The sequence below is a fragment of the Vitis riparia genome, chromosome 8 (genome assembly GCF_004353265.1).
Source record: "Vitis riparia cultivar Riparia Gloire de Montpellier isolate 1030 chromosome 8, EGFV_Vit.rip_1.0, whole genome shotgun sequence".
Taxonomy (NCBI): Eukaryota; Viridiplantae; Streptophyta; class Magnoliopsida; order Vitales; family Vitaceae; genus Vitis; species Vitis riparia.
In genome coordinates, this window is record NC_048438.1 from 15,763,499 (window position 1) to 15,785,044 (window position 21,546).

A 21,546-nucleotide genomic window follows, 5' to 3' on the forward strand; every position below is an offset into this window, starting at 1 on the left:
TAAAGAGTCTATTTTGAAAAGTCATTTAATAAATCTAATATTACTTTTAATTATAGTCAATTGAATTTTATTTGTCACTTTACAACAGCCGAATAAAATAAATAGAACAATAAATTTTAGGTAGAATTCTTGGGCTAATACATCATTTATCTTATTTTATTTTTGGTCAAGAAAATTTCTTCCAGGTTAAGCAATAATCTTCTCAAAATCATAACAATAAGACATCATCAATCAAATCGTTGCATGTGTATAAATAACATTTTATTAATCAAATTATGTCACCTATAAAAAAACTGTTTTATTATTTTATATTCATAGTTTTATATTTTAGTGTCATTTATTTGTAGCTTTGGTTTCATATTTTCATATCATGTTTTAACACTCCAAATTTCATTATATAATTTGAATAACCAAAATCTGAAATTTGACATTGTAGCAATTTGGTGTCATAAAATTGTCACACATGTCAAAAGTTAGATATCACACCAAATCATAAATTCCATCAACCTTATCATATGTACAAAATGGTTTTAACGAGGCCTAGATTTGTAACAAAATGTCTAACTTGTTTGCATGATAAAAGGTTCATTTTACTCACGTTTTGGTGAAGTTTTGATTCAAAGCAATTAACTATCATTAGTTTGAATTAAATACTTTACTTATTATTTTTATTTGATTTATAATGGAATAAATTTTAGTTTAAATAAGTGCTAGTTTACACTTAAAAAATGAGTGAAATTTATATATACAATAAAGGAATAAAAGGTTAAAGTAATAGACATTTTTTGTTTTTTTTTTAAGAAAAATGTCTGACCCAATATATTGGTATGTAATGAGAAAATAGGTTTATTGAGCAGAGTGCTTAATATATACGATAAGCATTTTTCAGAATAGTACTGCATTTTTTTCCCTGACAACTGCGTATCTCTGAATAGCACCAGAAAACAAGGCCAGAGAGGAGTCCTGTCCCATTGGGTGATAGTTTTAGAAATTGGACTGACCATCAACCAAATTTTGCTTTGTAAAATGGTGCATGACTGCATGTGGACAACCTAATTTGTACGATCGAGGGAGAATGTTCAACTATAACCATAAGAGCAAAGTAAAAGTTGGATCGGCTTTTACCCCCCATATAATATTATACATGCATTTCTCCATAACATGAAACCTTTCACGGCCGCTGTAATTATTACCCAGTCACCCAAACTTTAATCATCACAAAGGTCCAAGCCATGCTCTTTTGAAAGTCCTCCACCGAGCCAATAAATGTAATGATTCCAAGGATAGTTCGCTTGAGATTACCTAAAAATGAACTCTTCAATATTATTTCACTGACTTAAAAAAATATACATTAAATACAAATTTTGCATTGGAATTGATGCCATTGAGATTTGCCAATCAGATTGCCCAGCTAAGACCCCAATCCTCAGACAGACATGCTAACACATGGAAAGGCCAGAAAAAAAAATAAAAATAAAAATCAGTAACGACCGAAAGTGGTTTTCTTTCTTTTTTTCTTCTATCAGGAGGCGGGCACGTGGAGGGATTGATTTGATTTTTTTGATGATTAGGAGGGGTGAATTGTCTAGTCTCCAGTGCACATGTCGAAGTCCTGAGTAGTTGCGTGGATGGGGTTATTCAAATTTTGGAGCAGAAGAGTGTGGGGGTCTCTTATTCTGGGCTCTGGAGCCGAGACGCCCGTGACTAGCGTGCGTGTCAGCACACTCTCCCGTCATTTTAAGAAAGACTAGGGTTATTTTCGTAGTTGACCAGTGATCGAAAGAATGGCTGGGCCACTTGCCCTAACCTCGAACCAATCTTCCAATGTTGTTATAATTGTAACCTGTGAAATGTGCAACATATTATACGAGAGCAGAGTGGGAACAGCGAGGACAGGACCTGGGAGATAGAGAAAGTAGAGGGAGAGAGAGATCGTAGGAAGAGATATTTACCATGTTTTGCAGCAGGCCGCGGCCGGAGGGAACGAAACCATTCAGAGCCTCTCTTCTCTTCCCCAACTCTATTTTTTAGACGCCGCCTCTCCATTTATCTTAATTCTGAATTTTGTTATTAATCCTTATATTTATGAAAACCATCATTCCTCCTTGCCATCTGGTGTCATTGAAGTTTTTTTTGAACACCTACTTTTTTTTAAAAAAATTAAAAATTAGATAAAATATATTTTTCTTTAAATATTTTGGTAGCTTATTGTCTTTTAGAAATTCTGTAAACATTTTATTAAATAATTTTTGCTAATTAAAAGCATTTATTATAATGGGCAGGTTTTTTTTGATCCCATTTTATTCCCTTTTTTGAAAACCATTTATCTTCAGAGATGGTACAACGCATGCTTTGTAACCATCTACTAGAAATATTCTTCAATCCCACGTGACCGGCTGATTCGGCAAAATTTAAATTAATTCAAAATACTAAAATGAAAAATCTATTTATAAATTATAAAAAGGGGAGGAATTATTATAAATATAAAAGTATTTTTTTAATTACGTGGATTAAAAAGATTTTTTTGGGTAGTAGCTTTTTAATTTCGCAAGGGAGTGGCGATCTCTCCTATTAAAGCCTTGTTTTTCTTCTCAACTGTCTCGCCGTGTTCAACTCGCGTTCAGCAGACAAAACGAGGGAGAAGAGAAAGCACGATTTTAATAATAACCTGATATTCTTTTTTTTTCATCTGCTTTGCTTTTCCCCCTACGATCTTAGGTTTGTTGATCTCGACAATTAGGTTTTCAATCAGATCTTCTGTAGTTCGTCGTTTTGCGGATTCTGCGATTATCGGAAGGTTGAGCGTTTTGATTCTGGAGATTTGTGGAAGGTGCGATTTGGTTGGGGCATTAGTTTTTTTCTTTTAAAGGGAAAAACTCGTCAAGAGGTTGAGAGGATATTTTGATGAGTTTGTGATGAATGATGGCACACTTAAGAGTTGTTTTGTGATGTAATATGGCACTGGTTTGCCACATAAGGAGAACAAAACGAAGATGACGCTTTACATTGGTCGCGAGGCCTCCAAGGTTCCGTTCTATTCTTTTTCTAATTTTGCAAGTTTTGATATTTTTTGGCTGTATAGTTATTTCTTGAGAATTTAAGAAAGGGATTTGAAATCTCGCAACTCTCACTCTAATTCAAATTCAAACCTGTTGAGAGATTCCTACCTTCATCTCCTTTCCTCTGTTTTCTCGGAAACCAAACCAAGGGTCGTTAATATTTTTTCCTGCGATTTTCCACGCCTTTGAAACCTTTTGTTGATCTGCCTTTTTGTTTATTTGAGAAGCTATGGAAGAGAGTTTGTGCAGAGACAACGACAGAGCTCAACCTCCTCTTAGAGAATTGGAAGTATCTACTCGCTGGTCTAATTTTTCAGGTTTAAATTTCTTCATAATCAACCTCTGCAACTTTATGTTTTTCTTATTCAAGAAAAAGAGGAATTGTCCATTCTTTTGTGGAATTCGACTTTTATGTATCAAATTTGAACAAAAAGAAAAATAGCGCCTCAGAAGGCCTAATTTTAGGAGCAAGGCAAGGGCTTGAATTGTTTTTTTGGTATGCATAGATCATTTGACTCTTGATAAGAAATGCATGTTAAAGAAACGTATGATATGGTAAAAGGTCATAGTATGTTTTCCTTCCTTCTTTATTTTTACTTTGGACTCCACTTATGCTTTTAGCATAAGATTACTTCTGAAAAGTTGTTACCAGGTCACAAAACTGGTCCTTGGACAAATGTCCTTATCGATTTGTGAACACGCTTTTATATTTTTACCAATTACCAATGGGGCTATAGCACAATCTGGTGTGCTGGAGGGTTTTAAGAATCTTGACTGTTTTTGGCATCTGCAGCAACCACCCCCCACCCCCATTTTTTTTTTTTTGGCAAATTTAAATCCATCCTTACTGCATTGTGACTGAAATTTTCCTTTAAGCATGATTTGAATGTGGAAGTTCTGTGTTAATTTTTTATTTTCATTATGTTAATAAATAACAGCTCAAGATGCCTTTTTGGAAATACTTGTGATTCATGCTGATATCTTATTTTGTACTGTGGAGCACAGACGTTACACTATATGGATATACTAACATGGAAATGCTGAAAAAGTAGCCTCATTCAGCTGTATAAATATATATCTTTATCTGTCATTCTATTATACACAACAATATAAGTTGTTCGGTGATTAGGTTGGCAAAGTTTCTAGTTTTCACATGAAATGACTGCAAAACTTGGAAGAAGCTAGATGAAGTTCATGTTATATTTTTATACTATATATGCCATTGGTGCTACTTCTCTGTTGTTATATGTTTTTTTTCTTTAAAATCTATTATTTTCCATACCAAAACACATCTTGATATGTTGACAATATGCTTGATGGATTTGCATTACATAAAAGGAAGACATTAATTTTGTTTTTTTGACACTTCTCAGTAGTGTCCAGTTTGTTTACATGGGTATTGATCTTCTTTAGAAGTGCAACATAGTTTTTGAAATGTTAATTTAAATTTTATCAGGGATTTCCCTATGTTCTTGTTTTCTAGGTTTTCAATATCATGAAATTGTTTTGTTTTATATGGTTATGATGTGAAATACATTTCCTCATTTACAGTACATTCATGGACTGGCTGCTCGAGGAGTTCACTATTTACATCGGCCAGGACCAACACTTCAGGATGTTGGCTTTTTTCTTCTTCCAGTTAGTATCAATTTAGTTTGGTTTGTCTTTATACACACATGGAATGCACTTTTTATTGCATATTTTTTTTTTTTTGGAAATTTTAAATAAATGTTTTGAAAATTTTCTTATGATAGGAGCTTGGCCCAGATAAAGCTTACATCAGTGAGACTGTATTCAGCTTTGTCTTTCTCTCTTTTGTCTTGGTAAGGATCTTCCAGTCAAATAGTTTCCCTTGTTTTGTTACTGGCTGAAATTGTAGTTCCATTGTTTTGTAATAATGAACTGGAGTAGTTTGTGAGCCCGGAATTTGATTCAGTGCTGAAGAAATAATAGTGGTTTTGTTTGAGACCATACTTCTTGTTATGACAGCTAGGTGGTTTGTTACCACCTTGTACTTAGTCACACAGTGGATTAAAACTGACTCATGTTTTGTATTAAAGGGAGATTCTTCTGCCTTGAGTTACCCTATGACTTGACCTGAGTAAATACCAGAATGTTAATTACATTATGCAAGAATGAGTAATACCCTATGACTTGTATAAGTTGTAATGTATTGTGAACTTCACCAAGTCAAGCGAATTTTGTTGATTATGAAGGTTATGTATAACAGAATTACTCTGGAGTCATATCCTATGGAGAAGTTACTTGTGTATGTTTAGATGAGAATTTTGCTCTCTTTCTAACAGTGGGCTGTCTTTTGGTACAGTGGACTTTCCATCCCTTCATTTTCAAGGCCAAAAAGATCTACACAGTTCTATTGTGGTGCAGGGTTCTTGCATTTTTAGTTGTAAGTGCTGAGTCTTTTGTGTATCTAAATGTTACTGTCAATTTGGACTGATGAACTTCCATTATTTTATTTAGCCTTGCTGAAAACATATGGCTTAGAGTAATGGAAATGATTCCGTAATATTTCTAATTGTTATTTGTGTATGTTTGTTGCAGGCTTCTCAAAGTCTCCGGATAATCACATTCTATTCTACGCAGCTCCCTGGTCCAAACTACCATTGTCGTGAGGTCATCATTACACCCTCTTTGATCATGTTTGAATAATTTAATTCTAAGGGAATTTTCTAATTTTCTAATTCTTTTTCTCTGTATTTTACAGGGTTCAAAACTTGCTAGGCTGCCTCGTCCAGATAGTGCATTTGAAGTTCTCTTAATTAATTGTGAGTATCCCTTGTGTTAACCTTTTGTCTTTAGCTCATTACTAGTAGGCAATAAATATTTATGTGCTCATTAAGTTGTTGAATGTGCAGTTCCTCGGGGTGTAATATATGGTTGTGGGGATTTGATATTCTCATCTCACATGATCTTCACTCTAGTCTTTGTGCTCACATATCAGAAATATGGCACCCGAAGGTATAACATTCTTGTCATATAGTAGATTCAAATCTAACAAACTGAAAATTTTATACTATGTTTTACATATGTTTGATGTTCCTTTACTTTAAGGTGCATGTATAATGGGATAGAGAAGGAGCCATGCATTCCCCCATATGTTTAGTTGGGAATCCATAGATCCAACCAGAATACTATGCTTTAACTTCTTTGACTTCTTTGATTGTTTGGAGTATAATTTTCTCAACCCGAATTACAATTAATCTGTTGTGAGACCAAACCATCAGGTTAACGTTTATGGATGGATGAAAGCAAAAACTTGGATTGTGAGCCACCCTTGTAAGGGGAAAAATGACTTTGTAATGGGATTTTTTATTTCCATTTCCAGTAATGTTTGGCAATCATGTTAGTTACTTGCCATGCTGTTAAGGTTTTTAAATCTGATTATAAAGAAATTTAAATTGTTAGATATGCGTCGACTGTAACTTAGAGGATTGTGTTTGGTATTAGGTTTCTGCTACAATGGATAGTCTGGGTCTGGCTTGGACATACTGTCTCATATCTCTTATGGGTGCTCAGCTTGGATACAATTTGTCAATCCCGCTAGCCTAAATGTCAGTCCCATAGACATCATGTGGTTGTTTTCAATGTGTCCTTGCAGGTGCATAAAGCAGTTTGCATGGTTGATTGCTGTGGCACAAAGCTTCTTAATTGTAGCATCCCACAAACATTACACGGTTGACGTTGTTGTTGCATGGTAAGAATGATGCGATCTCTGATTATTATTCTATGAACATTTCTCTGGTAATTCTTGATTATAATGCAATCATCTAATTTTTCTGCAGGTATACTGTTAATTTAGTGGTATTCTTTATTGATAAGAAATTGCCAGGTTAGATGTTTAACTATGTTCATATCCAGCATTATTAATTTGAATATCATCTTCTTGTCGTTCATCCCCCATTTTGTAGACTGTTATAGTAATGACATTAAGGTGTCCCAATGTAGAACTGCCTGATCGCTCCAATGGAAGTGCATCTCTATTGCTACCACTGAGCACCAAAGATAAGGATAGCAAGACCAAAGAAGAGAATCACAAGCTATTGAATGGGAATTCGGGAGACCCTGCAGATTGGGTATAGTGAATCAATTAATTCTTATATCTTTTTTGGTTTTAATCAATTTTGGCTTCTTTTTTTCTTTCCTTGTTTCTTGTCTGTGATTTTTTCTGGTGTTGACATTGTTAATTGCTGTTTGTCCAGAGACAGAGAACTCAAGTAAATGGAAAAACTTTGGAAGACGGCAATACAGTCCACGCTGAGACAACAACAAATGGTGCATAGATAATGGAAGCTGCAATTGTTGGAACAACGGAAGCTGCTGCAGAGATTGATGTTTAAATCTTTGGGACCTTGGCTTTAAAGGTTCAGTTGCTTGTGTGGTGGGCTCGTATTTGACGAGACTGGCAAACATGTCTTGTATTCTAGTGGAAATGGAATTTGAGTTGTATGCTTTTTAAAATTGTGGACCTGCTCCTCTTTGTCCCCATTAAATTCCATCCACCACAGCCACCAACTTCAGAATGTACCATGGAATTTTCAGCCTTTCTATTACTTTTATCATTTTTCCACCATACAGATACTGCCCCCCCATTTGTTCCTGGCAGATCACACTGGCTCTTTCCTATTTCAAATGGTAAAATTTAAAATTTTTGCAGGGAACGGGTTATTGACCTGACTGGTTGTCAGCAATAAAAACCATGTCCTTGTCACTGTGTTAACGGATTGCTTGACTTGCAGTTTGTTCATTACAGTCATGATAACTCAACTTAAGAAGGGAAACCTTGTAACGGAAAATTACTACTCATACCCTCAAGTCCATGCCATGCTTAAAAAAGTTCCAAGTGACTCCAACATGCAGAAAGGGAGCTAATGGGTGGGAACCAGAGTCGGGAGGGGCCATGGTCCATTGGAATTATGATGGCTATATGGGCTATGGCCAGGCGTGTAGAAGCCGCCGAACTACTTCAGCAATTGGTTGATGATGTGGTGACAAGGGACCACTGCTCTCTTTTTAATGCAACTGTGGCATGAGCTGTTGATGCAATTAGATACCCCATTGTGTATGACACCCAACAAGCCCACTTTTCTACAGTTGTTTTTGTGTTCAACAACTCCTTTAAAGCAGTAAAGGCTTGCATTTAAAATGGAGGTCACTCCCTGCATCACATGCCCTTTTTCTTCCACAAACAGACAGAGACCGGTCCACCATCTTTTGGACTAGGGAAAAATCCCCAGCCCACTCTTTCAGCAAGCTACATTTCTCTTTAAATACTGTTTCCATTTTTTTTATGCACATTATATACTTGCAGCCCACTTGTCATCGGAGAGGATATCACCATAACGTGTTGGGTCACAAATCTCTCCAATTGATTTCACATTTCAGATTGGTTGCCTACTTGGGATGCCTGGGATTTGGAACTTGAGACAAGTCCCTCTAGGATTGGGTAAATTTTCAAGTGGATTAGATGGGGTCAAACTCCAGCATCATGAAGGAATAAAATCAAGAAGAGATGTGTATATGTTTCATTCTTTATTCTGTTATTATTATTTTTTTTTTGCACTAAAATTCAAGGCTATAGGCTGTACACAGCTAGTTTTGCTTGCCCATGTGGTCTACCTTTCATGTGTATTTTTTGTTGGCACTTGACAGCAAAACATGCCCCATACTCACCTTGTAAGGCAAGATGAGCTAGTGATGACCCATCTGTGACTGCACCCAAAAAGCGATGCTGGCGCAATTTAAGCTGTAAAAAGCTAGGAAAGAGCAAGAGAGCTATGCATTTTCATAATTGAGGCATGTCAAAATGAGAAGCACTTTTTCATTTTTTTTACCCTTTACATGCTTACCTTTTTCATACAAAGGGGTCCTCTTGACCCCTCTGTGGGTGGTACTAATAATTACACCGATTATTATACGTAGACTGTTTCCCCTTGGTAGACCTTGGTTTGAGTCATCATCACTATGTGATCAGGCATGCTGAATTTCTGATACGGTTCCAAATTATGGGGAAACCATTTCGGCAGTAGGGGGGTCCATTCTGTTCCTGGTAATTCATTCTTTCCCTAAAACAGGTGTCTACTCTCTAGTAGTGTATCAACCCTCTTTACTTCTTAAATCTTCAAATTTAGTTGAGAAACATGTGTTATTACTTGCATTACTTTAAATTTCTAAATTTGGTGTAGGGGTTTTTTCAACACAAGCACATGGGAGCCCCCATTTTCTTCTCTCCTCTTCTTTGTTTTTTCAAATTTCCAAATTCCATATCCCTCGATTATCCCATTCTTTTTGTCATATTAAAGGACTGTGATCGGAGAAGGTTATCCATCACCATCCTAATAGAAAGCAACATTACTTTCTTGCCACTGAAATGGATTGGGCATAAAGCCTACTCTGTCATGCGACAGAGAGTGAGGTGAGGTTTAAAATGTATGGCTTTTGTTTAATCATTCACACATGGTGTTGCTGCTACTCAGCAGGACGTGCTTCGTCTTTACAATCACAATCCCCAAGTCCAACCCATCACCCCCACCAAAGAAAAGATTCTTTGGAACAAAATATAATTTATGTTAGAAAGTGTTGAGAAGGAATAGGAAAAGAATAGGCAAAGGAGAGATGTTGAAAGGAAGGAGCAGGCACTGCGAGGCCTTATCCTCAAGGGAAAGTTCCTGATTTGATCTTAATATCCACTTCCACACCGATTGTTATTGCAAGTCTAAAATTTTCTAGTGCCCTAGATATACACAAGATTATGTCAAATGACTCAAATCCATGAGGCTTGGTCACTCTCCAAAAGAAAGAGAGAATGGATACTTGGTCAATGCCGTTACAGAATATTAATATGTAGTTGATTGAAAATATCACTCTTGGTCTCCTTCAAAGTGGATTTACCTCTGACACGGCTATCCACTTGGGGCCTCTGTATGGGTATTGAGTGCTAGGCTTTTACATAATTGGAGTGCAATTCAATTGGGGCAAATCTCTCTGGAAATTTGATTTTGGTGGTTGGAGCTGATGGGATACACACATAGAATTACTTAATCAAGCTCTACATGGATTTTTAGCAATGGAGATCAGGAGAGGTGACCCATCTCATCTGATATTACAAATTGATTTGTGAAATTCCCTACTGATACTCAAAAATCAAGTGAAAAACTGTCAGCTTATAGCCTATATGCTGTGATCTAAACTAATGAGGACAGGACAGTGGTAAACAAACTGGCCTCCAATCTTAATGCAACCATACCATACCAAAACTAGACTACAGGCTAGGATAGGATGTTTTCTACGTCATCGATTTGTATGACTTTGACCCACCGAAAACGACCGTTGGTTTCAACCAGATCTCAATCTCTCCACTAAAATTTAAAATATTAAAAAATAGAAAACCAGCGATGACTAATCTATGAGAGAGAGGAAGCGAGGAAACATGAAACGGAGAAAAGCAGAAGGCTTAAAGCAAAGCAGTTAAGGCCTTTTGCAAATCACATGAGCGAGAGAATAAATATATAGAGAGAAAGGAAGTAGAAAAAGCAAGCAAAGCCTTGGATCCACAAATCCCTACGCGCGCGCGCACACACACACTCTCAAATCAGAAATACAGTGTCTTATCATTCCGATCCTTTCTCCCATTTCAAGTTTCGACTCGAGTGATCTTGCTGCAATGTATGCCGTCTGATTCATCCTCATCATCTCTCTCACTCCACCGTTTGATCTCCGGCAATGGGAGCCCGCTGCTCTAAATTCTCACTCTGCTGGTGGCAATCTCACCTCAAACCCTCAGTTCTTGACCCCTCTGATCTCGGTACCTATCTCTGCTATATCTCTCTTACTGCTTTCGATGATCTTCACTCTGTTCTTCAATTAGTGTTACGGCCGATGTTCTTGCAGAGAATGGGGGTAAAGCTGACCGGAACTCGCTGCCCAGCTTCACCGAGTTTAGTTTGGACCAACTCAAAGCTGCCACGTCGGGGTTCTCCTCCGATAACATAGTGTCGGAGCACGGAGAAAAAGCTCCAAATATTGTTTACAAAGGGAAACTCGATGCTGACCGTTGGATCGCTGTTAAGCGGTTTAACAAGTTGGCCTGGCCTGATTCTCGTCAATTCGTTGTTCGTTGCTTTGCTTTACAGTTTCAATTATGTGTGATTGTTCATCTTAATTGTTCTTTCTGAGTTTTAATTGATGCGATCGGGGTTTAGGAGGAAGCAAGATCCGTGGGAAATTTGAGGAATGAGAGATTAGCGAATTTGATGGGATGTTGCTGTGAAGGTGATGAGAGATTGCTCGTGGCAGAGTTTATGCCAAATGAAACTCTTGCGAAGCATCTTTTTCACTGTGAGTGTTTTTGAGTTTCTCTATATATGTTTTTGAAATGTAGTTCCTGTGTGGACTGTGTGATTAGTGTTATATAAATTTTTGCTGCTAGTGTGAAAGATGTTAGCAACTAAGCATCTATTATTTGGTTTAGGTTAGTATCAAGTAGTAGAAATATGCTTTTCTTATAAACAGGTTATGGAAATGGAAATTTTGTAAACAATGAGATGCTCAATGGTTTAAAATGAAAGGATTTAATCAGTTTTGTTAGATTTTTTTTTCAAGTATGACAACCTGTACTTGGTGCCAATGGACTGAATGAATCAGTTTTGTTTTTGTTGGCTTTGATCAACCAAAGAATAAAGCAGATTGCAATATGAATTCATTTGAGCGGAGTTTAGCATAGTATGCATTGCAAGCTTAATATAGGAGGTCAAACTTGAAGCACTTCCATCTGTCATACAAAATTGTCAGCTTGATATTTTGAGCTGATTTAGTTGGGTTCTCATAAACTATGTATGAAACTTGAAATGTTTCCATCTAGTGTACATGGTGTTACCTTAATACTTCTGGAAATTACTTCATTGCATTGAATAATTGTTTTCATGATTGTTATGGGTTAAATTGGCTTAGGGGAGGCCCAGCCTATGAAATGGGCAATGAGATTGAGGGTAGCATTGTATTTAGCACAAGCTTTGGAATATTGCAGCAGTAAAGGACGGGCCTTGTATCATGATCTTAATGCCTACAGAGTCTTATTTGATCAGGTATATTATTTTTACCTATCTTGTTTTTCAATTTATTTTTATGACTGGCTCTTATTTGTGGGGAGTGGTTGACAGGATGGTAATCCCAGACTGTCTTGCTTTGGCCTTATGAAGAATAGTAGAGATGGCAAGAGTTACAGCACCAATTTGGCTTTCACCCCTCCAGAGTATTTGAGAACAGGTGAATACTGCTTGCAAAGAGTACCTTGTGTTGCAATATACTTGGATGATGCTACATGCCATTATACTGCACCATTTCAATCTAGACCCAGTAATTTATCGATGTTGATATGTATATTAATAGAAGATTCATTTTATTTTATTCTCTCTGCTGTTTCTTTCTCAACCTTATAAATAGCAAATATATGGTCCTCAATATATTCCCAAAACCTATGCAAAAAGGATATTGTCTTTGTCTCCCTGTTCAACTAATTACAGATATTTTGAACATCAATCTATAATATTTTTTTTTTTTGATAGATAACATCAATCTATAATATGAAATTCATTTTGACGTTGTTGTTGGTGTTTGAAAATGATGTCTAAATTTTTTATAAAAAAAAAATGTTGAAAGGCCATAATCACATAGCATGAGCAATGTAAAATGTGAGAGTGCATGAGGTTGATGCTTTGTTATGTAAATGCCAACTTGAAGCTGAACTTTGCTTGTATATCTCTACATTTGGCAGGTAGAGTGACACCAGAAAGTGTAGTGTACAGCTTTGGGACCTTGTTGCTTGATCTCTTGAGTGGCAAACATATTCCACCAAGCCATGTAATTCTTCTTTCTTTATATTACTCTTATTTTAAAACAGAAACTCGTACATGTTTTTCCTTATGATCTATTAGTGTTTCTTGGCCACAAGTGGAAAACAGAAAGCCTTTGTTACTATGTGATTGCTTGTAAAATCTGGCAATGATTGCATTAATTTGCTGACGGCCTGTCAGGGAGCCCAGTTGGTTAGTGCACGACTGCCACCTGGGTTTGATTCAGGTCCTCATGGAGAGTTTGAAAGGCTCATCCATGGAAATTATAAAAAAAGAAAAGAAAAAAAAAACCGATAATGATAATAATTTGCTTCCATGTCTGTCAAGCATTCCAAAAGCCAGACATGAATCATCTTGAAGCAAACTCTTGAGCGGTTTTGCCCCCATTGCCTGAATCATCTGGGTTAGAATGACTGAAGGATCCTGGCCAGCAATTTTTAAGAATTTTATTCAGTTTTGCAACTTATAGTCACTCAGAGTTCCTAGTTCAATGCTGACTTTTATTTGGTTTCTAGTTCACAATACCAAGGTTTTGTCATTTTTGCTACCAATTTGGTTGTGTCAAAATACACTTCTTGAATTTCATCATATGTTTGGAATTTGGAAGTTTGGTGAACGATCTTGGAATTTTTAGATCATCCTGAATTTTTTCAAAATCATAACAAAATGTCACTGTATGCTAGTTTCTTATTTTCTAGCAAATGACTGGTTGGCCTTTTGACTTTTAGAACCTTGTATGCTTACGTGATATGAATTTGGGGATTATTTAGCATGGTTACATCCTTTATAGGGTAATGAGGTTGAACTTTAATTAAATTCTAAATATGCTCAAAATTGTGACAAAATCTTAGGGTCTGTTTGTTAAGTTCTCAAAAACAGTTTTCTATTTTTTAGAGCAACAAATTAGGATGTTTGATAATTAGAAAATAGAAAATAAGGATCTTTTTGTTAACTATTCTTAAAAACTGAAAAACATGTTTGACATCCAAAAAATAGAAAATGGTTGTTTCTTCTTAAAAATAGAAAATAAGGCATTTTATTATAACATCTTTCAGTTATTTTTACTAATTTTTTAAAGACTATTTTTTTTAAAAATAATTATGCAAATATGAAAAATGATTAAAAATAGAGCATTACAAATAAATGTTATTTTAAAAAATATTTAAAAGTATAAAAAACATGTTAAGAACATTTTAAGCTCCCATACATACTTTTGTTCTACTAAACATTAAAGAATAGCTTTCAAAAATAGTTCTCAAAAACTAGTTTTCAGAACCCTTTTTGAAAATCCTTCCCAAATAGAGCTAGTTTTTTGTTCTTGAAAATAGAAAAATGGTGTTTTATGAGAACATATGTTAATTATTTTTATTTGTTTTTAAAAAAATAATAGGATAAATATAAAGAATAATTGAAAATAAAAGATAATATATAAAATTTATTTTAAAAAAATCTATAGAAACATAAAAAACAAGTTGGAAACATTCCAAGTTCCCAAACAAAAATTGAAAACATAGAAAACAAGTTGAAAACATCCCAAGTTCTTAAACAAATTTTTGTTCTAGAAAAAACATCAAAGAACCGTTTTTGAAAACTGTTACCAGAAACTGTTTTTTAAGAACCATTTTTGAAAATGTTTCCAAATAGACCTAGTGTTTGCTAGTTTTCTAATTTTTTGATACATGATTGGTCAATATGTTGAAATCTAGAACCTCATTACATGGTAGATAATGTGTGCTATGCTAAATTCCTGTCTAGCAAATGCTATTAAATACTTTTGTTTAGTTAAAATAAATAAACAAATAATGAAAAAAAAAAAAAAACTGGTTTCAGTTAAATCATTCCAGCATGTTATTGCTTTCAACTGCCTGTAAGAGGTAAGCTTCTTGCAATGTTGGTTGACTACTGTCATTCAATTTTGTAGTAACTTACAACTTTCCTTTTTGCTTGTAAAGTTTTGAGCGCCAATGTTAGCCTTTGATAATTTGAAATTTTTATGGATAATTGTTATTCTGGTGACTGCTAAAATGCAACTCCAGAACCACTTTAAGGAGGTAATTTGCTTTAGTGCTAGAACTGATTCCTACCTTTCTCTGGATGTCTATTCTTGCAGGCACTTGATCTGATTCGTGGCAAGAATTTTCTGATGTTGATGGACTCTTGTTTGGAGGGTCATTTCTCGAATGATGATGGTACTGAGTTAGTGCGGCTGGCTTCCCGCTGTTTGCAGTATGAAGCTCGTGAGAGACCAAATGCAAAGTCCCTTGTTACTGCTCTTATGTCTCTTCAGAAAGAAACAGAGGTAATGCACAATAATTGATTGGATTGCCTTTTTTGAATCTTGTGTAGTCACAATGTTTGTACTGCTGTTGTAATTGATAACTTCCTCTTCTCCAATGATGTTATGTTTTCATTTTATTTTTATATAAATGTCATCTCTCTTGTTACTTCGAGGAAGAGCATGTGGTTCTTTTAGGTTAGCATTTGCATTTAAATATTTGTTTCTATGATTAAAATGACACTGTATGAGAGAATTTTTTTTGTCCCTTGATCACTGTAGAGTATTGTTCTCTAATGTAATGGTGAAACTCCTAACAAATAATAGTAAACCATATTGCATGGTGGCCTTCACCCTCTTGAATAAGATGAAAGGTTTTTCAAACTTTACAAAGGAGGATCAGAAGGATAAGTGAAATGCGCTTCACACAGAATTTCTATGAGAATTTCTACTCGTAATATGTTTCTGAAAGACAGATGCATGTTGTTGTTAGAAGTTGGCTTACATTTGAATTGTACAAGTGGAGAGTATTAAATGTATTTTTCTAATTCAATTGTAATCTGGCAGGTTCCATCATACATCTTGATGGGTATCGCACATGACACTGCTTCCCCAGCAGAGCCATTGTCATTAACCCCTTTTGGTGAAGCTTGCTTGAGAATGGATCTCACTGCTATACATGAAATCTTGGACAAGATTGGATACAAGGATGATGAAGGGATTGCCAATGAGGTTTGCTACTGCATGTCCTAAATTTGACATTCTCTTTTGTACAGTTTGAAGGACTTAGCTAGTGCCTAATTCAGTAAGATGGGATCATTACTAATGCTTGAAAACCATTTTTTGTGCTTCCAGTTGTTTCTAATAATTGCAACAAGGAGGACTGGGAGGGGCTACCGTCCTACCCTGACTCTACTAGGAAGAGAAAAACCTCTTTCCACACCACTAACCTGTTTGGCAAACTAAGTGAATGAAAAATCTTCATGCTACAAGTGCTTGTAGATCTCACACACGCATGTACCAACAGTTGGTTGGGAGAGGGATGACTTGAATAACATGAAAAAGTGCAGAAGAAATTTTTTTATTCCATCTTTTATGAACAGAATAAACAAAATATTTACATTGAACTTCAAACAGATTCCCTATAGTGATTTATGTTAATGTTGTTTCAGCAATAATACTTCATTTCTCACCTATATTTGTTTTTTAAACAAGTACTTTGATGCTAATTTTGTTCTAGTGTTTCTGTCTCTGCAGCTTTCATTTCAGATGTGGACCAATCAAATGCAGGAGACCTTGAATTCTAAGAAGCATGGAGACACCGCTTTCCGAGCTAAGGATTTCACAACTGCCATTGATTGCTACACCCAAGTGAGTAAAAAAATCCCTTTTTATGTTAAAGCCATTGTAATGTCATACTACTTTTAAGATTTAGAATTTGTGTATAGTATATACTTCCAACACTGACAAAGTTGCCAGACATGGTGATCTTAGAAACCTAAAACCCTTACATGTCCGTAGGTCTATGACTCTATAACCCCAGAAAGATAAACTTAAAACTACCTCATCATTCCATATTTATTACTATATGTATCGTGCAATGTTTTCACAAAAAGTTTCTACAAAATAGTGGTTAATTCATGTGTCTAGAATCTCAATTGGTTTGATTACATGGTGGTTTCACTCAATCAAGCTCCTGGAGTTCTGGTCTAGTAGCAGTTGTAAGGCTACGTTTAGTTCCTAAGTATTAAGGAAAGAAAAAAAATGTAAGGAAAATGGTTTTCTCATTTGGTTTTACCGTAAAAAATATAAAAGAAAATAAAATATAATTAAAATTAGTAAGAAATTGATGTGTTTTTAAAGTATTTAATCTTTGCATAATAAAGGGAAATAAGTGAAATGAGTTTAAAGAAGCATATAAAAATAATTTATGGACTTTATACCTATTTTTATTTTCCATCATTTTTTTCTTTCCTTTTATTTTTCCTTTCCATTCACTCTCCATCTCATTTTTTTCTTAAATTTTATGGGAACCAAACATGGACTTAAAGGTTCTTCCACATCAGCTTAGGATCGTCTAAAATTCATGTGGGTTTGGACAAAGGCCATAAATTATTATTTGTGTTTTCTGTAGTTCATTGATGGCGGGACCATGGTATCTCCAACTGTGTATGCTAGGCGCTGCTTGTCCTACTTAATGAATGACATGCCCCAAGAAGCTCTTGGGGATGCCATGCAAGCTCAGGTGGTGTCCCCTGAGTGGGCCACTGCTTTCTATCTTCAAGCAGCTGCCCTCTTCAGTCTTGGGATGGATACTGATGCCCAAGAAACACTCAAAGATGGCACAAACTTGGAAGTCAAAAAGAGCAAAAATTGAGTGTATAGGTTTCTTTTCCTCTCTCTTGCTTCCTTCTTTTAACTGTAATTTTGTTTAGTCTCTTGTATTTATTCCCTATTTGTCATATTTTGCCATTTTCAGCTCTTGCCACCTTAGAGGATTCTTTGAAATTATTGTTGGTTTTGATATATATATATATATATTTTTCCTTTTTTCTCATTCTCTAAATATGAATCTAAAAGAAATCGAAGAAAGAAGGTTAAACACTTTTGACTGTTAATTGTTTACATATATTCTGTCATCCAAACCTGCAAATCTAGAATTACACTGCACAGCTTGTTGGATGGCTGGTTTAAGTTCTGATTTTGATTCACTGTGGCGATTAAACCCAAATGATAGGGTTGAAATTTTGGGCTGAAAGCCCGGAACTCCTTTTTATGAACAAGGACATCAAGAACAAGACAACAACACTGTTGAATCTTAATATGGTTCAGATTGCTCTTGATTTTAATGGAAAACCCGGGCCCTCACCCTGGGTGCGCAATGCGCATCACCACAAAAAAATCTCTTCGAACATATACTATGACCAAGGGCCCGTTAACTGCGATAGGCCCACTTCTGGACTCGGCAAGGGATCTGACTCTGAGCTACCTGGCTCTTCAACTGGGACATGGCCACGTCCCGCAGCAGCCTTGCACTAAGTTGGCTGATTGTGTTATTCAGTAGAATAAAAAAGATTTGCAGGATTTTGTTTTCAAAGCCGATAAGTGGAGCGACAACAGTACGAAGATACTTATAATATTAAAAGAAGAGACAATGGCACTTTTATGACATGGGATAACAAAGACTAGTCGTAAAGCTCTGATAATTATAAGAAACAAGCAAATGTGGATATAACTAACTCGAATAATACGTGTGAAGGCAAATACAACTGTATGGATAACTATATAAACGCCTCAAGGCTTGACACTGTGCTGGCACGCCCATCCTCCCACTCGAGTTCTTCTGCACTGTTTTACAGAATTGATTCTTTACAGGATCTCATGATGGCACGTTGAAGTGAAAGAGCCAAGATATGACAAAAGCAAACACCATGCAAGCAAGCAGGAAATTTAGGAAGCGATGGCCATGCCAGAAGCTTCGGGTCTCAGCACCAGACACTGTTGTAGAGACTGCAGCTGGGGCTGTGGCTGTGGCTGTGACTGTGGCATTATTGCTGGTTTCATTTGAATGCTCTGTCAACTCCATTTCGCTTGCACTAAAAACATTTCGTGCAGTCGAATTACAGATTTCACAAGTCCTGAAAAAATTTAGCAAACTGAATTAGTGGAGAAGCAATTTCACAGGCAAGATGCCGAATTCTCCCATCCACACAAAAATGCCCATACAAGCAGCTAACAATACTTACAACCATTACTTAAGTATGGGGAACAAAAGTAGGGAGCAAATTGAATTGTTCAGTAATGCTCTCTGTTTGATGCTTTTTTTGTGAAAGAGAGCTAAGAAAGGACAAACCCGACAAAACAAATCTTCTCTGGGAGGAGGAAAGATCCGTTTATCCAAAATGAAAACGTAAAAAGTACCAGACAACTGAATACAACAAGGACATATCTCATCAAATGTCTCAGAAAGTATACCATGATGGGAGAATAAAAATATCAAACAAACAAAAAAAAGGACAATTAAAGAAGAGAATCAAATATGACCCATTTAAATTCTGCATGAACTTAAAATTCCACGCCTCAAGTTGTGGTGAAGGCTTCATTCTTCGTTAGTGAGTATGCTCTTGATGATAAATTTTTTGCAATGAAATGAAATGTAAAGCATAGTTGAGCTATTAATACCATACCTGAGAAACTTTAATCAAATTATATCAAATATCAAATTGGAATCTTAGAAGGTATCAATTCTTAGATTCTCAGATCTAACAGAAAACTGCCACCACATCTTAGAAATTAGGTTCGAATCAACAAGTTCAGACTTAAGGGTATCCAAACTGCTAAGGACATTATAAAAGTAAATCATTCCCCAAACAGCCAAAATATATAAGAATCACTATGTCTATATCCATTAATAATTGGGTGGGGCATGATACTTCGAACTCTGATCTATGACCATATGAAAAGGAAAAAAAAATCACTAGTCACTATTAAAACCAACAGAAAATCTGGAATCTGCATCATGCGATGGAAATGTCTTAGGTGGAGCACTTCGAAGAAGTAATCTTCAGCTGGGAAAACCATATATACGAAGGAGGGGTCAAATCTCCACTATCATAAAGAGAAGGGAAACCAGAAAAAAGAGAAATAGGGAGATTCCTAAACATCCAAAAAAGGACAGAGTAGAAGGGAATCTTCTGCATATGTAGGCATAGAAACAGGTCTTCATGATGCTTTACTCAATGGCTTTACTTTTTCCATCATCTTCTTTAATTAGCGTAATCTCCCTTTCCACTTTTCATTTAATATCAAACATAGTTCTTATAACAGAGCAGACCTCTTATGCTAAGTTTTAATTAAACTGCATGGTTCAAGAACCCAAACTCTGAAATAATCAACACAAAATCATCAATCAGGACAAGGGGTTCCCACGTTAGAACAAAATCATAGTTAAAAATACAGGCATGTAATTGAAACACATCCGAGTGAACGTCTGGACGCGCAAAATGCTAAGAACAGCCAAATGGGTGTCTGGAATTTCACAAAAAGCACTGTAATTATTTGCAAATATATCAAGTAATTAAGATGAGAAACATGGAAATATAGGGTTCGTACTTACTTATTTCCCTTAATCTTGAACCAGGCTTCAGCACAATGTTTGTGGGCAGCAGCCAAATCCTCCTTACAAGAACAACCCAATTCAATAGGAATCCCGGACTCATAGTTACTACTCTCTAAGCTCAGGTGACAAATTCTACAATCTCTCTCTGCTTTAGCCAAATGCACCTTGATTTCGGGAACCCCGTTTTCAGTTTCGACCTCCACCGAGCAATCCGACATGGAAGAGACTCTCCTAGAATCCGAAACCCCTCCAATCTCAGCATCCGTGACGCAGGCAAAGCTGTACTCATCATAGGATCCACCGGCGGTGGAATAGAACAGAGAATAACACGACCCTTCGTCTGCATCAGAGAAACAGAGGCTACCGTCGCCGCTTCTATTGCTTCCTCCGAAGGAACGGCGGTGACCCCCTTGTTCTAGATCGATGTGGGACATTTCTACTGCTGACATTTCAAAGACCCAGAAGCAGAAACTTGGATTTAGGCAACAAACAGAGCATCAAAACCCTCCAAGCTCGAAACTTTGGGCTTTGGAACACTCCATCCTCTGCTTTTCTCTTCACGAGAAGATTGAATTTGAGGATTTAAAACTAGTGGGTATTGGATTAGGTGCCACCTCTTACCTCCATTTACGCTTGTTACCAAAGATTAAGACACGAAAAAGGTAAAACCAAAAAAAAAAAGAAAAGAAAAAGAAAAGAAATCGAATAATCAGATAGACAAAACACACAGGTCTGTATTGGAGAATGCAGAGTAGTAAAGATGAACAGCGGAAGGTGCGGGTTTTAGGAGGAAAAAACAACAGTCTCTGAGACAAAGACTCGTGCTTTTGCTAGGAAATACTCCGACTGAGGGCACTGCAAAGAAGAAGAGGAACGTGCAGTGAGTGCACAGACAAGAAAGAGAGACGGGATTTGATTGATGAAATGGGAAAACAGGAAGACCTGCCACTTTACTTGGGCACTATGCTCTCACAAGATTCTGTACGCTGGATGGTATCCATTTTACAATAGTCAAATATTTCCGCCATCCAACGGTGTACATCTAAGGGAGACGTACTCCTCCCCGCATAGAAGTACCTTCGCCACCCAAAATGATTTTCAGCAAAATTTAATAGCGAGGTTAAAAGATAGGAAAATGGGCGTCGGAAGACAAATTTTCTTTCTGCTTTTTGGCTTTTTCTTTTCTCTGTCACACATGTATGCATGGATATTACATTTTCACGA

The 21,546-nt window shown here is 36.2% G+C and overlaps 3 protein-coding genes across 3 annotated transcripts; 2 read left to right on the forward strand and 1 right to left on the reverse strand.

The window, feature by feature from the left end:
• The first annotated feature begins 2,557 nt into the window (after positions 1-2,557).
• Positions 2,558-7,733, forward strand: LOC117920192 (phosphatidylinositol:ceramide inositolphosphotransferase 1). The gene is made up of 12 exons (XM_034837579.1): positions 2,558-3,026; positions 3,287-3,376; positions 4,611-4,697; positions 4,814-4,882; positions 5,386-5,466; positions 5,622-5,693; positions 5,785-5,845; positions 5,936-6,038; positions 6,679-6,774; positions 6,863-6,909; positions 7,026-7,153; positions 7,280-7,733. Exons 1-12 carry the CDS (start codon positions 2,994-2,996, stop codon positions 7,358-7,360), a joined length of 948 nt encoding a protein of 315 aa, XP_034693470.1. The 5' UTR covers positions 2,558-2,993; the 3' UTR covers positions 7,361-7,733.
• Positions 7,734-10,506: 2,773 nt separating this feature from the next.
• LOC117920191 (serine/threonine-protein kinase BSK5-like) lies at positions 10,507-17,733 on the forward strand. Its single transcript, XM_034837578.1, has 10 exons — positions 10,507-10,881; positions 10,968-11,188; positions 11,279-11,414; positions 12,027-12,160; positions 12,236-12,341; positions 12,850-12,935; positions 15,039-15,227; positions 15,771-15,935; positions 16,461-16,574; positions 17,338-17,733. The coding sequence occupies exons 1-10, from the start codon at positions 10,800-10,802 to the stop codon at positions 17,578-17,580; spliced, it is 1,476 nt and encodes a 491-aa protein (XP_034693469.1). The 5' UTR covers positions 10,507-10,799; the 3' UTR covers positions 17,581-17,733.
• Positions 17,734-18,309: 576 nt separating this feature from the next.
• Positions 18,310-21,321, reverse strand: LOC117919630. The gene is made up of 2 exons (XM_034836837.1): positions 20,320-21,321; positions 18,310-18,841 (listed from the first exon to the last, which is right to left on the reverse strand). The coding sequence occupies exons 1-2, from the start codon at positions 20,769-20,771 to the stop codon at positions 18,583-18,585; spliced, it is 711 nt and encodes a 236-aa protein (XP_034692728.1). The 5' UTR covers positions 20,772-21,321; the 3' UTR covers positions 18,310-18,582.
• Between the last annotated feature and the right edge of the window lie 225 nt (positions 21,322-21,546).